The 15,602-nt window shown below is 40.0% G+C and overlaps 1 protein-coding gene across 1 annotated transcript in view; it reads left to right on the top strand.

The window, feature by feature from the left end:
• The window catches only part of dis3 (DIS3 homolog, exosome endoribonuclease and 3'-5' exoribonuclease), a 40,508-nt gene that overhangs the window by 20,659 nt on the left and 4,247 nt on the right, over positions 1-15,602 (top strand). Inside the window, exons 10-18 of the mRNA XM_033023019.1 lie at positions 3,174-3,290; positions 4,557-4,658; positions 4,936-5,000; positions 5,325-5,409; positions 8,662-8,789; positions 9,887-9,973; positions 10,645-10,801; positions 11,753-11,967; positions 14,863-15,031. Coding sequence (XP_032878910.1) covers positions 3,174-3,290; positions 4,557-4,658; positions 4,936-5,000; positions 5,325-5,409; positions 8,662-8,789; positions 9,887-9,973; positions 10,645-10,801; positions 11,753-11,967; positions 14,863-15,031 — 1,125 coding nt within the window. The remainder of the gene's footprint in view (positions 1-3,173; positions 3,291-4,556; positions 4,659-4,935; positions 5,001-5,324; positions 5,410-8,661; positions 8,790-9,886; positions 9,974-10,644; positions 10,802-11,752; positions 11,968-14,862; positions 15,032-15,602) is intronic.

A 15,602-nucleotide genomic window follows, 5' to 3' on the forward strand; every position in this document is an offset into this window, starting at 1 on the left:
AAAGAAAACTCAATACAATGTCTTAAATTCAACACAATAGATTATAAATATTTATAATGGTAAATGTAAAAACAAAATCTAAACAACTTTTGAGTAATTCTGTGACGTGTATAAAATATATTAAATTTTAAAAAAGGATAAATTATAGTTTCAAGGAACCATAGCTGTTTTCTACAAAGGACAAGTAAACAAATACCCCCTGATTAATCCAATCTGTGATCCGCAAAATTAAGCCATCTGGTGCATTATATAACTGATTAATTGGCATATCCCGAGTGATGATTTCCTTAAAAAAAAGTTGTAAATGGTAATAACCAGGGTAATTCTTCAGAAGAGGGTGAGGGTTGTAGGAGAAAAATGTGCAGTTTTTTTCTTTTTCTGATCAAAATAATCGAAAGGTATCTAGAATATTATTGTGACTAAATTACCTGACGTAGCTACCATTTGTAGGTAATATCTGCGTCAAATAGTATACCTGTAACTTAAAGAAATTCATTGATTTGGCATTGTTCACATGAAATAACTACCTCTTCAGAGGTCTGTGTTCTCCACGAAAAGAACCACTTCCTGACATATAGCCTAAAACTTGCTTCATGCAAAATTAAATTGACTCCCATTACAGGCAACCCTGGTTTGATCGGGAGATTTTGTGTTCTAAGAAAATGGTCGGTATTGCAAGTTTTTGCATCACAAAGCCATGTCAATGGTGTGAATCGAGAATCAAGTTTTTTTTTATACATAAATTCCGTGAGAGCAAATTTTATCTGTATCTTAAATATTTAGGGAAAGATTTATGAATTCTGTAAGAGCAAATTTCTGTAATCTGAATGCTTGTAACATGGCATCGCCTGCACCTCCTGACCTAGTTGCAGTCAGGACCTTTCTTCCCGAACAGAATTTGTTCCCTTTCTCTTATATGTATCAATCAAACCATCTTGGAGTCTGCTTCATTAAAAATTATAATCTCAACTTTTGATACTAAAGCAGCTTTATACTAACCGTCTTTCCACACTTTACAATCTAGTATATGAGATCAATGTAGGTCCCTTGCAGTCAGAAACGGGTGAATTGATCATGGGGAACAAGGACATGGCAGACCAATTGAATAACTACTTTGGTTCTGTCTTCACTAAGGAAGACATAAAAAATCTGCCGGAAATAGCAAGGGACCGGGGGTCAAATGAGATGGAGGAACTGAGTGAAATCCAGGTTAGCTGGGAAGTGGTGTTAGGTAAATTGAATGGATTAAAGGCCGATAAATCCCCAGGGCCAGATAGGCTGCATCCCAGAGTACTTAAGGAAGTAGCCCCAGAAATAGTGGATGCATTAGTGATAATTTTTCAAAACTCTTTAGATTCTGGAGTAGTTCCTGAGGATTGGAGGGTAGCTAATGTAACACCACTTTTTAAAAAGGGAGGGAGAGAGAAAACGGGGAATTACAGATCAGTTAGTCTAACGTCGATAGTGGGGAAACTGCTAGAATCAGTTATTAAAGATGGAATAGCAGCACATTTGGAAAGTGGTGAAATCATTGGACAAAGTCAGCATGGATTTATGAAGGGTAAATCATGTCTGACGAATCTTATAGAACTTTTCGAGGATGTAACTAGTAGAGTGGATAAGGGAGAACCAGTGGATGTGTTATATCTGGACTTTCAGAAGGCTTTCGACAAGGTCCCACATAAGAGATTAGTATACAAACTTAAAGCACACGGTATTGGAGGTTCAGTATTGATGTGGATAGAGAACTGGTTGGCAGACAGGAAGCAAAGAGTAGGAGTAAACGGGTCCTTTTCACAATGGCAGGCAGTGACTAGTGGGGTACCGCAAGGCTCAGTTCTGGGACCCCAGCCATTTACGATATATATTAATGATTTGGACGAGGGAATTGAATGCAACATCTCCAAGTTTGCGGATGACACGAAGCTGGGGGGCAGTGTTAGCTGTGAGGAGGATGCTAGGAGGCTGCAAGGTGACTTGGATAGGCTGGGTGAGTGGGACGAGTGTAGGAGGAGCCATCTTGGTGAACGGCTGCTAGCCAGCAGCCGTCCGTTTTAAATCCGTTTTTTTAATAGTTTTTAGTGAGTCCTGTTTTTTGTTTGTAGGGGATATGGTCTTTTTAATGTGGGGGGTAGGTGTAAACTTAATTTCTAGGTCCCTATCTGGTCGGTGAGGCAGCTTCTTCTCCGGGCTGCCCGTCGATCCGTCCTCGTGGCCTACCTGCGGGCTTGGAGCGCCGTTTCCTGGCGGGAACCGCCCAGCACCTCGGCCTCGGCGGCGGCACAGCATTGGAGCGCTGGAGCGGAGCGGAGTGGAGCGGGCGATCCCTTGCCTGGGTCGCCGCGCTGGAGCGACGCGCTGGAGCTCTGGCGAGCTGGACCGCCGAGAGCAACAACTCCGGGCTGCGGGTTTGCGGAGCGGAGAGGCGGCGCCGACTTCAACAACGGGAGCCTGGGAGCTCCAAACCGGCGCGGCCTTGTCGGCTTCGGCAGCCGCGGGCTCCAACCAAGAAGCGGCCGTTCCAAGTGGCCCAGCCGCCGAAAGGACTCTCCCGACGCCGGGGCAAGACCACCCGGTGAGAACGGCCAGGGACATCGGGCCTCTGTAGAGGCAATTGCGGTGGCCTCAATAGGCCTGACTTTGGGGTGAACATGGGGTGGGGACTGGACATTGTGCCTTCCTCCACAGTGCTATCCACTGTGGGGGAATGATTTTTTTTGTCTATTTGTAGTCTTGTAGGTCTGTGTCCAAGATGGCTGCCGTGAAGAGAGAGTGGACGCTGGCACGATTTGGTTGCCGCTGCTCCCTCTTCACACTGTGTTTTTGATTTTCTGTTTTTGGATTGAATCCTGTTTTTAATTTGTGTCTCTGTGATGTCCTTATTGTTATATTCCGATTATATGTTATTCCGATATACTATGTAAGGTGTCCTTGAGATGTTTGAAAGGCGCCCATTAAATAAAATTTATTATTATTATTATTATTATTATTTTCTATGTTTCTATGTTTCTAAGGCATAGCGCAGTATTTGTAAATAAAATTCAACAAAGGCCACGTAGTAGTGTGTCCTATACTGTACTCAGTGGTACTATTATTGCAATTCAATATTTTTTTCCATCTCATATTACTTAATTAATGAAAACCATCCACTAATCTGCTGTTCTAAATTGCAGGATTTGAAGGAACGGATGGATCTAAGGCATCTCCATATCTGCAGTGTGGATCCTCCTGGATGTACTGATATTGATGATGCTCTACACTGTAGAGAATTAGAGAATGGAAATCTGGAGGTAAATTTAAATATTTCTTGAATCTTGAAAAAACAATTTGTTTTAAGAGAAAGTTACGAAGAGACTTTAGATGCAGAAGAATTGTATAAAAATACCAGCAGCCAAATAGAAAAATAATTAGAAATAAAAGCGCCTAAAGAGGTATCTTGATGCCCCGAGCCCATTTAGTGCTGCTGTCATAAAGTTTTCAGAACATGAAGTTATGGCAAACATTTTATGTACAGCCTACCCTCATTATTACAGACCTCTTTATAACAGATTTTGACCGTAGCAGATGGAGTGGCCCCACTGTAATCAGACACCACTATCTCTTTAAGAAAAAGAGGCTGCGGGAGGTCATTAAAATTGACAAGCAATTGCTTCAGTTGACACGTGCAGTGATACACCATTAAGCAATGTAACAAACAGCCTTTAGTAGTTTTAGCTTGTAGTAACAAAACTACATTATTAACTGTTAAAAAGAACTGTATTTAAAAACAACTTGTTTCATTGGTTGGAGTGAATTCCTTACTCGGTTATAGCAGACAATCAGCAATAACAGACACCATTTCCCCCTCTTCCTCCAGGGTCCGTTATAACAATAGTTATCTGTAATAACTAGTTTTGTTGTGTACTGTCTTTTGAATTAAGGGGGTTTGACAGATTGACTGAAGTACTGAATGTGAATAATGTGAACAGTTGGTTATCTTCAATTTCAAGGTGAACTGGAGATGAAAGTGAAGTGCAAGTATTAAAATAAGAACTATTCTATACAGGAACCTGTTTTAGTTACTATATTACACTCACTGGTGCATCAGAATGGGACGTCAATGTTTCAGATTTCATCTCTCTCACATCTGATCATTGCAGTGTACAGTTGCTTACATCAAATTATTTCCAACCCAGACTCAAAGTTAAATATTGAGCAGATTGGAACTCCTGGGGGCAATTTAATTTAATGCGTTTCGATTTATGAGCATAGAATAGCTTTGGAATGTGGCAAAATAATTCACTGAGTAATGATATGAAAATAAGTAGGTTCCTGCAGAGTAATAGATTTCTTAATGCTTCAGATATGATAACTGATCATTTTTTCATTTCTAATTAATTTGTTATATTTTTGTAATGTGTAAGTATGGCTGGATGTAAAACATAAAATGTAAGCATTAGTCCTATTCTGGTATTGTGGGTCCGCATCACTACAACAAACATGTGATTTATAAATCGGAACATTGTTTTGCTCTCTTGTTTAAATTTGATACATTAGGAATAATATTGTTCATGCAGGTCGGGGTACATATAGCAGATGTGAGCCATTTCATTCGCCCAGGAAATGCAATGGATCAAGAGTCAGCAAATCGGGGAACTACCGTTTATCTTTGTGACAAGGTATGAATGCTACAGTTCTGATTCTAATTTTAAATAATTTTGGCATGCACTATCATTGGACTAGATTCGTACATGGGTCTAATTATTAGACAAACATCGGATACAACACTGCGGTGTGATTGAACTAACTACATGGGTAGAATCAATATTTGCGCTACTCCATTGATTAAACTGGGAGTCCAATCGATTGCATTGTTCTATTTTTATGATTTCATTGGGTGCAGTAATACAGAATTGTACTATTATTAATAATTCAGATATTTCTGTTTTGTAATAGAGAATTGACATGGTTCCAGAACTGCTCAGCTCGAATCTTTGTTCTTTAAGATCCAACGTGAATAGGTAACTTGGTTTTCTATGTATGCCCTAAAATCATACTTGCTTGTTTTCTAACCTTTCAACTAGACCCTTGAGAAGCTTTCATTTAAAGACAAGTGCACGTTATTCCTTTTTGCTCCTCCACCCAATTAATTATAGTGCGAAAATTAGTTGATATCTAACCTACACCATTTTTACCAAATGAACTGTAAAATGATGATATGCCAGAGAATAAATCCTACACACCCTCAACCTGAAAATAGGACATCAAAATAAATCATAAATAAATTGCTAAATGTGTTCATTTTTTAAAGTTATGACAATTTGATATATATTTTTCTTTCATAGGTTTGCATTTTCTTGCATTTGGGAAATGACACACAATGCTGAAATCCTACGTACTACGTTTACAAAAAGTATAATTGATTCTAAGGTAAAGTAACTTTAATAAATTGGTCATCTGGGAATTCCTTTCAGTCAGTTGTAAAATTATGTCGGTTAAGGCATACAGCAGGGATCGGCAACCTACAGCCCACGGGTCGAATGCTGCCCGACACTCGAAATCATTTGGCCCACAGGCGTATTTTTTTCCACAAGCATCCGGCACGCAGTCGTATTTTTTTTTTGCTCAGCACGCCCCGGAACCATTCAGGCCAGCATGCGTTTTTTTTTCATTCTTAGCAATCCTGTTTGCTGATACAAATAAATTGGAACTGATGCAATCCCATGAACAGGCCAAAAGGTGGACATAAAACAGTGAACGCGGCAACACAGCAGACAGTGAGCGCGGCAAAACTTCGATTGGCAGTGGCGGAAAGTGATTCTCTTCAATGGCTACAAAACGCAGGAAGGTGGATGCTGAGTGCCGAGTCTTCCAAGACACTTGGACAGAAAAGTACTTATTTATACAGCAGATCGGTATGCCCTATCTGCCACGCACGTGTTGGTGTCAACAAGGAGTTCAACATCAGACAGCACTATGAAACAAGACACCCGAAATTCAGTGAAATTAGTGGGCAAGCAAGGAAGCATGAAATTCATAACCTTCAATGGAGCCTGGCAAATCAAAGTCTGATGTTCAAGAAACAAAATGTAGAATCAGAAAGGAACACGCATGCTAGCTATGTAGTTTCTAAGTTTATAGCAGAAAAAATGAAGCCCTTCACTGACGGAGATTTTGCGAATTAATGTTTGATGGCAGTTGTGGACATTCTGTGTCCTGAGAAAAAGATTTCATTTTCAAATGTCAGTCTCTCTGCAAGAACAGTTGCACGACGAGTAGAAGAAATGTCAGCAGATGTTAAAAAAACTGTTTAAAGGACTATTGCAAAGATTTCCAGTTCTTTTCAATCGCGCTCAATGAGAGTACAGATACCAAAGACACTGCTCAGCTTGCAGTGTTTGTACGTGGAGTAATTCAGCTTTCAACACTGTTGAGGAGTTTGTTCAACTGGTACCTATGAAGGGGACTACCACAGGAGCAGACATTCTTGAATCATTGCTCAAGTGTACAACAAACATGGAGCTGGATCTATCTAAGTTAGTATGAGTAGCAACTGATGGGAGCACCAGCAATGGTTGGAGAAAAGAAAGGTGTGGCTCTGCTTCAAAACCACATGAAAGGCCTTGGAATTAACCACAAAATAAAAAAAAATACATTGCCTAATCCACCAGGAAGCATTGTGTGCCAAGTCTTCAAATTTGAAGGATGTGATGAACGTAGTGGTAAGAGCCGTAAACCTGATATTGTTTCGGCGACTGAACCATCGCCAGTTTCAACAACTTTTGTCAGAAGTAGAGGCCCAGTATGGAGACCTGCTCTACTTCTGCAACGTTCGGTGGCTCAGTCGAGGTGCAATGTTAGAAAGAGTATACGCTCTGCGGCCTACAGGCCTACAGCCTGTCCATTTTTTCCCTATCTTTTTTTAAATTTTAGTTTGTCTAACAGTTTTGTTTTGGGGATTCTTTCGTTTTTCTGTAGGGGAGGGGGGTAAGGAGGAAACCGCTTCCCAGTCGCTTCCTGGCGAGGATGCGACTATTTCTCCGAGTTGCGTCCTCTCCCCCCACCTCACGGCCTATCAGCTGGATCGGAGCGGCCTTTCCTACCGGAGACCGGGGACCGGAGTTGCAGCGGCAGCGCGGCGCTGGTTTCACCTTGGGGCGGGCGATACCTACTTGGATCGCCGTTTGAAGCTCCGGAGCGTTGGGCCCGCTGCTCCAACATTGCGGAGCTGTGGTTCCCGGAGCTCCCAGCACGGTCGGCGCTGACTGACATCACGGAGTCCCTGGGGCCCTTTACCGCGAGCCGCCAGCGGGAGTCTCCGCCCGGCGCGGCCTGGGGATGTCGGTAGCTGCGGACCCCGGTGGGAAGCGGCCGTTTTGGAGGTCCAAGCTGCTGAGGTTGGCCTCCAGTCCCGACGTTGGAGAGCCAACATCCCGGCGAGCGGGTCTGAGCGGCGACCACGGAGGGCTCTGGAGGCCCCAACATACGGGTGAACATCAGAGGGAGATGACTGACTTTGGTGCCTTCCTTCACAGTGGAAAACTTTTGATTCTGCTGTGTGGGGATGTTTTATGTTGAACTCTATCAACTCTATGTTGTGTTCTTTATTTTATTGTATGGTGATCACATTTCACTGTGCCAACTGGCATATGTGACAAATAAATGCATCTTGTATCTTGTAAGAAGTAGCAACATTCCTCGAAGGTAAAAATGTGAATGCCTCAGAATTTCGCGATCCTAAATGGCTTTCGAGTCTAGCATTTCTGTTAGATGTAACAGCTCATTTAAACAACCTCAACTTGCAACTTCAGGGAAGAAATCAACTCATACATGAGATGTGTGGACACATTGTCGTCTTCGAAAGAAAACTACAACTGTGGGAATGCCAGCTTGAGAAATCATGCTACGCTCATTTCCCTAAACTCCAGGAGACCCAACCGACAGACACCAACACATTTGTGACTGTGATACGTGACTTGAAAACTGTGTTTTCTTCACGTTTCGCTGACATTCGCTCACTCACAAGCGCATTCAGGCTGTTTACCACTCCGTTTGACGTGGACATCAAAATCGCACCAGAAATGGAACTTATTGAGATGCAGTGCAGCGATTTATTAAGATCTAAATTTAATGCAACAGACATTTCTCTATTAGAGTTTTACAAGAAATATCTTCTTGAAACGTATGTACACCAACTTGGTAGATCACGGGGAAAAAAATGACATCAATGTTCGGCAGTACTTACATGTGCAATCCTAGGGGAGTTGGGGGAATGTGTCCAACTCAACAGAAGTGAATTGGGAAAACCTGTGAGGCAATTTTGGAAAGTATAATGGAAAAAAATAAAAGAGATATTGTGCGTAGGGGAGAGGAAAGATTCCAATACATCAACATGTTTGACCTGCAGTCCAGAGCAATCTGGTAGCTTGCATGGGGGTTTGTGGACATTTTTCATTTGGAAATGATTCTTTGGCTGACAATATCCAGGACTAAAGTTTTACAGAAATATTTTATTACTTTGTCACTGCATTAATCATGTACTTTAATGACATTCATTGGCAGCTCTGAGCTATATTAGATTTCATTCTGAATCCTAAGGATGTATTCTATGAGCCATCGTTATCATCTGTGTGGACATGTGATATTTGTAATTGTTTAATACTAGGTATATTTATGTTACAGGCGTCACTTACATATGTTGAAGCACAGATGAGAATTGATGATGAAAACATGATTGATGAGGTAACAAAAGGACTTCGACGCTTAAATAAACTAGCAAAAATTCTGAAAAAGCAAAGGATTGACAAAGGGTGAGATTTAAAGTCATTGATAAAACACCTGCAGCTGAAGTAAAATCTATAACTCAGGGTTATTTCCGTCACCTGATATTCATCATAAGTTATGGGTTCAAGTTCTATTCCAACACAAAATCAAGGAGTCACTTGAACATTGTACTGAGAGAGTTCATTTCTGTCAGAAGTACTGTCTTTTGGTTGAGGTATAAAATCAAAATTATGTCTTTAGCTTCCAAAATGTGCAAAGCAGAATTTGAAGGAAAGTAACAAAGATGTCCCAGTAACTAAGACAAAATGTATACTACAACTTACAGATAATATCGTTTCTTTTTAATGAAAAAAAATATACACAAAATGTTGATGTTATATTTCATCCAAATTGTGGAAGCATAAGATGTCATTTTGATTTTACATCTCATCTAAAAGACAGTACTTTTAACAGAAATACACTCCCTCAATACCACATTTCAAGTGACTGCTTGATTTTGTGCTGGAATGGAAGTTGAACCCATTACTAAAACAAATTCATTTCAACATTATTCTTGCAAAAAGACACAGAATTAAATTAATTTTGAATCTGCATATTATTTTGGCTGGTGATCCGTACTTGAATAAGGCATTCGTAGTGGGTGGTTCGGTATTGGTTTATTATTTTTGTCAGGTGTACTGAGATACAGCAAGAAACCTTGTTTTGCTTGCAATCCAGACAAATAAAACCACACAAGAGTATCATTAAACCATACACAAGTTCAACAGGTAGTGTGAAGAGAAAGGTAACAATGCAGGATATAGCTTTACGTCAACCGAAAAAGTGTAGATATAAAATGTGCAAGGTCTGCAACAAGGTAGTGGGAATACATCCTCAGCATATGGGATAAATAAATATCGGTTCTTATGGCTTGTAGTTCACAGAAGCTTTTTTCCCAAATAGGCTTGCCTGATCGGCCTTATTAAAGTGTGGGCTTGTAACATGTAACTGGCTGTTTGAGATGTCAAAAATAAGTATTAATTAGGCTGGTGAATTAATTAATTGCTTATTATTGTATTTCGTGTATTGTATTTGAGCTATAAATATGTACATGACCTCTAAATGAAATCTGTTTTGTTTTCAGTGCTCTCACGTTATCTTCTCCAGAAGTTCGATTTCATATAGACAGTGAGACTCATGATCCTATTGATCTGCAAACCAAAGAATTAAAGTATGTACCTCAGAAGTTGAATTTAGGGTATCCTTGAACAAGTAGCTGCTCTATTGCAGAATTATTTGTTCAACTGTTATCATGGTTAGTGCTGACCAACTTTTAAAAACAATTATATTCTATATTTAATTTTTAAGCTGTTGATGTTGTCAAATGGTGTTATAGATCAATTTATTTAATTAATACAACTCTTGAATATTGATATTGTAAATCCAATACATTTGGTCCATAAATTATTTTCAAACCATATTGTAAAGTTATTTTAGTTTTTTACACTTTTGTATAAAGGCAATAAAACTTCCATTATAAAACCTTTATAAATTGTAAATAACATGTATTACGTAGAATGTTTTTCCTTTCATTCTATGTCTTTCAATTCAAATATGGTTAGTTATCGGTATTATTACAGCTGAGCTCAACACATTCTTTGACTTTTGGATATTTTTCTCAGAATTTGATTGAAAAATAGAAATAAGGTCAATGCATGAGTACGAGAAGGACTGCTTTGCTTCCATTGCATTATTGAAGTGGAAGTAAAGTCAGGTCTAAGCAACATCATTGAAAAAAATATGTCCCATCTTTTTTTCTGAAGTACTAGTTTTTTGCTTAACTGTTAAAAAACAGAATAAGTTTTAGAATCTAAGATAATATATTATTTGCTTTGAAAACAGAGAAACCAATTCAATGGTAGAGGAGTTCATGTTGCTGGCAAATATCTCAGTTGCACAGAAAATTTATGAAGAATTTTCAGAATGTGCACTCCTCAGAAAGCATCCAGCACCTCCTCCATCTAACTACGACATCCTTGTTAAAGGAGCAAGTTCCAAAGTGAGTAAAGGACATGGTAACGTATTGATTGAAATGGTTCTTAATTGCCTGAGACTTGAATAAAGTGCACTTTTCAGATGCTGCCTCTTTGGAGCAAATTTGACCAAGTGCAAAGACAAATCCTGAATATGAATGGAGAATTTTTACATTTTCTTATAAATAATCTCTGATCCCTTTTCCCTCTTACTATTAGCTAGCCTTGTTAAATGCATCAGCAATATCCCATCATTGACTAATTGTGGCATCCACCCAGTAAGTTTATTCTAAATTCCTTATTTCATTTCACGGTGACTACCCTGCATTGAAGTCCTCTGATATAACTCTGGCACACTTAGCAGGACCCTAGTCTGGTGCTCTCCATCCATAGGGTCCCTGTTCCCTCGCTTTTTCTTATGTTTGTTTTGTTTAAGATAAAGAAACATTGTTTTATATTCAGGAAGTATTAAATAGACCTGGTGTAATCTGTTTACTATCCTTCTAATAAAATAATCTGTGTAATTGTTGCAGCCACTAGAATAGGATCTACAGTTAGAAGCCATTCAAGAATAGCTCACATACATTTCTATAAAACAGAAATAAATCTGATGAATGAAATTCAACAAATGGACAGCTGAAATGTAGATGTTGGTATTTAGCTAAATGTTGATTATTTATATAGTGGTGAAGCTATCAATTCAATTATGACCTCTAGTGCTGACTGTGGCATTTACAGTTGTCCTTTTGACCACTAATGTGTAGATGAATCGTAGGATCTTGGGTGTGGTGGGGAATCGGTGGGAATGTCGAGAATAATATGGATAGGATGAATATAAAAATGGGTGCATCATGGTCAATGCGTAATCAGTGGCTGAAGGACCTGTTTCTGCTGTATCTCATTATGTATTAAATAGCATAAACCCTTTTTAAAAACTAAACACAAAATATTTTTGATCTGTTTCCTATTTTTCTTAGAATTTAATCATCCAGACCGATTCAGCAAAGGCTCTGGCACAGTCTTTGGATCAAGCAGAGGTTCCAGGATCCCCATATTTGAACACACTCCTGCGAATCCTGACCACGCGTTGTATGATGCAGGCTGTGTACTTTTGCTCAGGAATGGACACCGACTTTCACCATTTTGGTCTGGCTTCACCCATCTACACTCACTTCACATCACCAATCAGAAGGTATACATCTTTTATTAAGCACTTATTTAATCTTCAGTATAGCAGCAAAATAAATGACCATGTACTATCAGTCCACCTCATGAAAAAACTGCATTAATGAAAACAGTCTTGTTATGATGTGAATGCTTAGATGTGTGCTGCAGACCAAGATAATTGTGGGAAAAATGATTATCCTCTTTTGTTGGAATGGATTCTTAAGGACAAATTGTATTTCCTCAAATTATTTAACGTGGAGCATATTGAAGTATAATTCTTGTTCTTAAAACTGCAAAGTTTATTTAGTTGGATGTAGGTAATGCTGTTCTTTTGTTAAAAGGTTCAATCCAATTAGACTATTGACTAAATGCTGTGCATTTCTTATTTAATGTTTCACTGTATAAATATCAATCTGATTTCTGTATTGGTCCAAGGAGAAGCAACAATGCTGATGACATCATAAAAAACGCTCCCCATAAAGATCCAACAATCCCAGTCATAGGAACTTTCCATTATCAGATGATTGCTTCTGTTGGATATCAATTCCCTGATACCCTGGTTCTGTGATGCCGTTCAGCTAACTGAGCAGTCAATCCCGAAGAACACTTGCAAACAGGAAACCATTTTGAATAACGTTTTGAACATTACATTAAGCGTTGCATAAAGAGTTTAATACGCATATTTGCCAAAGTAAAAACTGAAGTAGTGTAAATGAACCTAAAAATTAGGAAAAAAAATCCGTTACAATCTTGCGAGGAAAATACACAAAATTGGGGTTTTCGGAGCTAGGTAATCCCTAAAGCTGTATTTTATGATTTTCCGTAACATGAATGTTCACTTAGACGTTATGTAACTCAGAATATTTTATTGTGAAGCTATTTTGTAATCATTTAAAAAGTGCATTTGTTCAGTTGATTTCCATCTATAAAAAACGCATGTAAACATTGCAGCCCCAAAAGGTATGTTGGATCAGTGATTGTAGCTTAAGGTTTTAGAAGTAAACTGTACGTACATGAAAATCCCAATGCTGCTGTTCTTTTCACAAGAACATTCATTCTTCAGCAATTCTTTGCGTACCACAATCTTTGTCTATTACAAACCCACTGACTCTCATGGCTATCTTAACTACTCTTCTTCCCCCCCCTGCTTCCTGTAGGGACTCTATCCCCCTACTCTCAATTCCTCCGTCTACGCCGCTTCTATACCCAGGATGGTGTGTTCCAAACCAGGGCATCGGAGATGTCCTCATTCTTTAGGGAATGGGGATTCCCCTCTTCGACTATAGATGAGGCTCTCACCAGGATCTCCTCTATATCCCGTAGCCCCTCTCCCACTCACCATCCCCCCCCATTCGTAACAAGGACAGAGTCCCTCTTGTCCTCACCTTCCACCTAACCAGCCGTCACATACAACAGATAATCCTCCGACATTTTTGCCACCTCCAACGAGATCCCACCACTGGCCAAATCTTCCCATCTCCTCCTCTTTCGGCTTTCCGCCGAGACCGCTCAATCAGTAATTCCCTGATCAATTTGTCCCTTCCCACCCAAATCACCCACTCCCCTGCTACCTTCCCTTGCAACCGCAGGAAATGCTACATTTGTCGCTTTACCTCCCCCCTCGACTCCATCCAAGGACCCAAGCAGTCTTTCCAGGTGAGGCAGAGGTTCACCTGCACCTCCTCCAACCTCTATTGCATCCGCTGTTCTAGGTGTCAACTGCTCTACATCGGTGAGACCAAGCGCAGGCTTGGCGATCGCTTCGCCCAACACCTCCGCCCAGTTCGCATTAACCAACCTGATCTCCCGGTGGCTCAGCACTTCAACTCCCCCTCCCATTCCAAATCCGACCTTTCTGTCTTGGGCCTCCTTCATGGCCAGAGTGAGTCCCACCGCAAATTGGAGGAGCCGCTCCTCATATTTCGCTTGGGTAGTTTACACCCCAGCGGTATGAACATTGACCTCCAATTTCAGGTAGTCCTTGCTTTCTCCCTCCTTCCCCTCCCCTTCCAAGCTCTCCCACAGCCTACTGTCTCCGCATCTTCCTTTCTTCTTCCCGCCCTCACATCAGTCTGAAGAAGGGTCTCGACCCGAAACGTCACCTATTCCTTCGCTCCATAGATGCTGCCTCACCCGCTGAGTTTCTCCAGCACTTTTGTCTACATTCATTCTTCAGCAGTCTGAAGAAGGGACCGGACTCAAAATGTCAGCTATCCATTTCCTACAGAGATGCTGCCTGACCCACTGAGTTTCTCCAGTACTTTGTGCTTTTTTGTAAACCAGCATCTTCAGCTCCTTGTGTCTCTAAAGGAATATTTATGATGGCACTGAAAATCTTGTGTTGCTTGATAAGGAGATAGGAGAGCCCAATGAAAACCACAGGAGTGCATCTCCTCTCATGCCATCTGCCCACTCACTCTATCTGTCGCAGATGTGTGCGTACGCCATTACTCTCCAGCCATCTCACAATCTACAGAATAGGAGTGGAAACATCCTTGATTCTGAGACTGTCCGAGAATGATGAGAAAAACATTTTTCACGCAGAGAGTGGTGAGTCTCTGGAACTCTCTGCCACAGAAGGTAGTTGAGGCCAGTTCATTGGCTATATTTAAGAGGGAGTTAGATGTGGCCCTCGTGGCAAAAGGGATCAGGGGATATGGAGAGAAGGCAGGTACAGGATACTGAGTTGGATGATCAGCCATGATCATATTGAATGGCGGTGCAGGCTCGAAGGGCCGAATGGCCTACTCCTACATCTATTTTCTATGTTTCTAAGAAGAATACTGCAAAATCTGGACCTTACATTTCACATATATGAGGTTGTTTGGATCTTCAATGTTCCTTCTGGATTTTCTGGCCAACATTTTGATGAATATTGCTTGATCATTGAGTTATTTATCTGTGTTTTGCCTCATTGTAGGTATTCAGATATAATAGTACATCGCCTCTTAGCTGTGGCAATCGATGCTGACTCCACCTATCCAGATATCATGGATAAACACAAACAACAAGCTTTGTGTAATAACCTCAATTATCGGCATAAAATGGCACAATATTCCCAGCGAGCTTCTGTGGCATGCCACACCCAGGTAAAACAAAATAACGACACAATATTTACTCTTCATAATTAATATATGTCCTTTTTCTTTAATCCTCAACAGCTTCATATAGTAGAAATGACCCATTTTTATAAATTTAAAGAATCACTGTTTTGCATCTGTTCATTGGGTAGGAAGTTTTTAATTACTGAGCAACTCAAGGATACATAAACAATACATTTTGTTTGTATTTTTTCTGTTCTACCTTCTACTTTTGCCCAATTCCTCATTGTAATGTAAAGCCAAAGCTGAAATAAAGATGACTTCTGAGGAAGTCATTTAGGAAACTGGAGAATTTATCCATCACTGTTTCCCAATCTAAAGTTCAGGATTTTGTTTAAACTTAACCTTCCATTAATGTATTACAGCAATGTACAAGAATTACTATTTAATCATGCACATCCAGTTATGTAGACAATTGCAGCACATGATGCAATTTGTGATCCATTCAAGCCTCCTATCTTATTAGAGTTTTATTTTTCCGGATTTGTTCGTAACAACTTTGTACTGATGTCCTTTTAGTTTTGCATTTCCATTCAACTGGGAATGTTTTCTGTGTCCA

This window comes from Amblyraja radiata, chromosome 6 (genome assembly GCF_010909765.2).
Source record: "Amblyraja radiata isolate CabotCenter1 chromosome 6, sAmbRad1.1.pri, whole genome shotgun sequence".
Lineage (NCBI taxonomy): Eukaryota > Metazoa > Chordata > Chondrichthyes > Rajiformes > Rajidae > Amblyraja > Amblyraja radiata.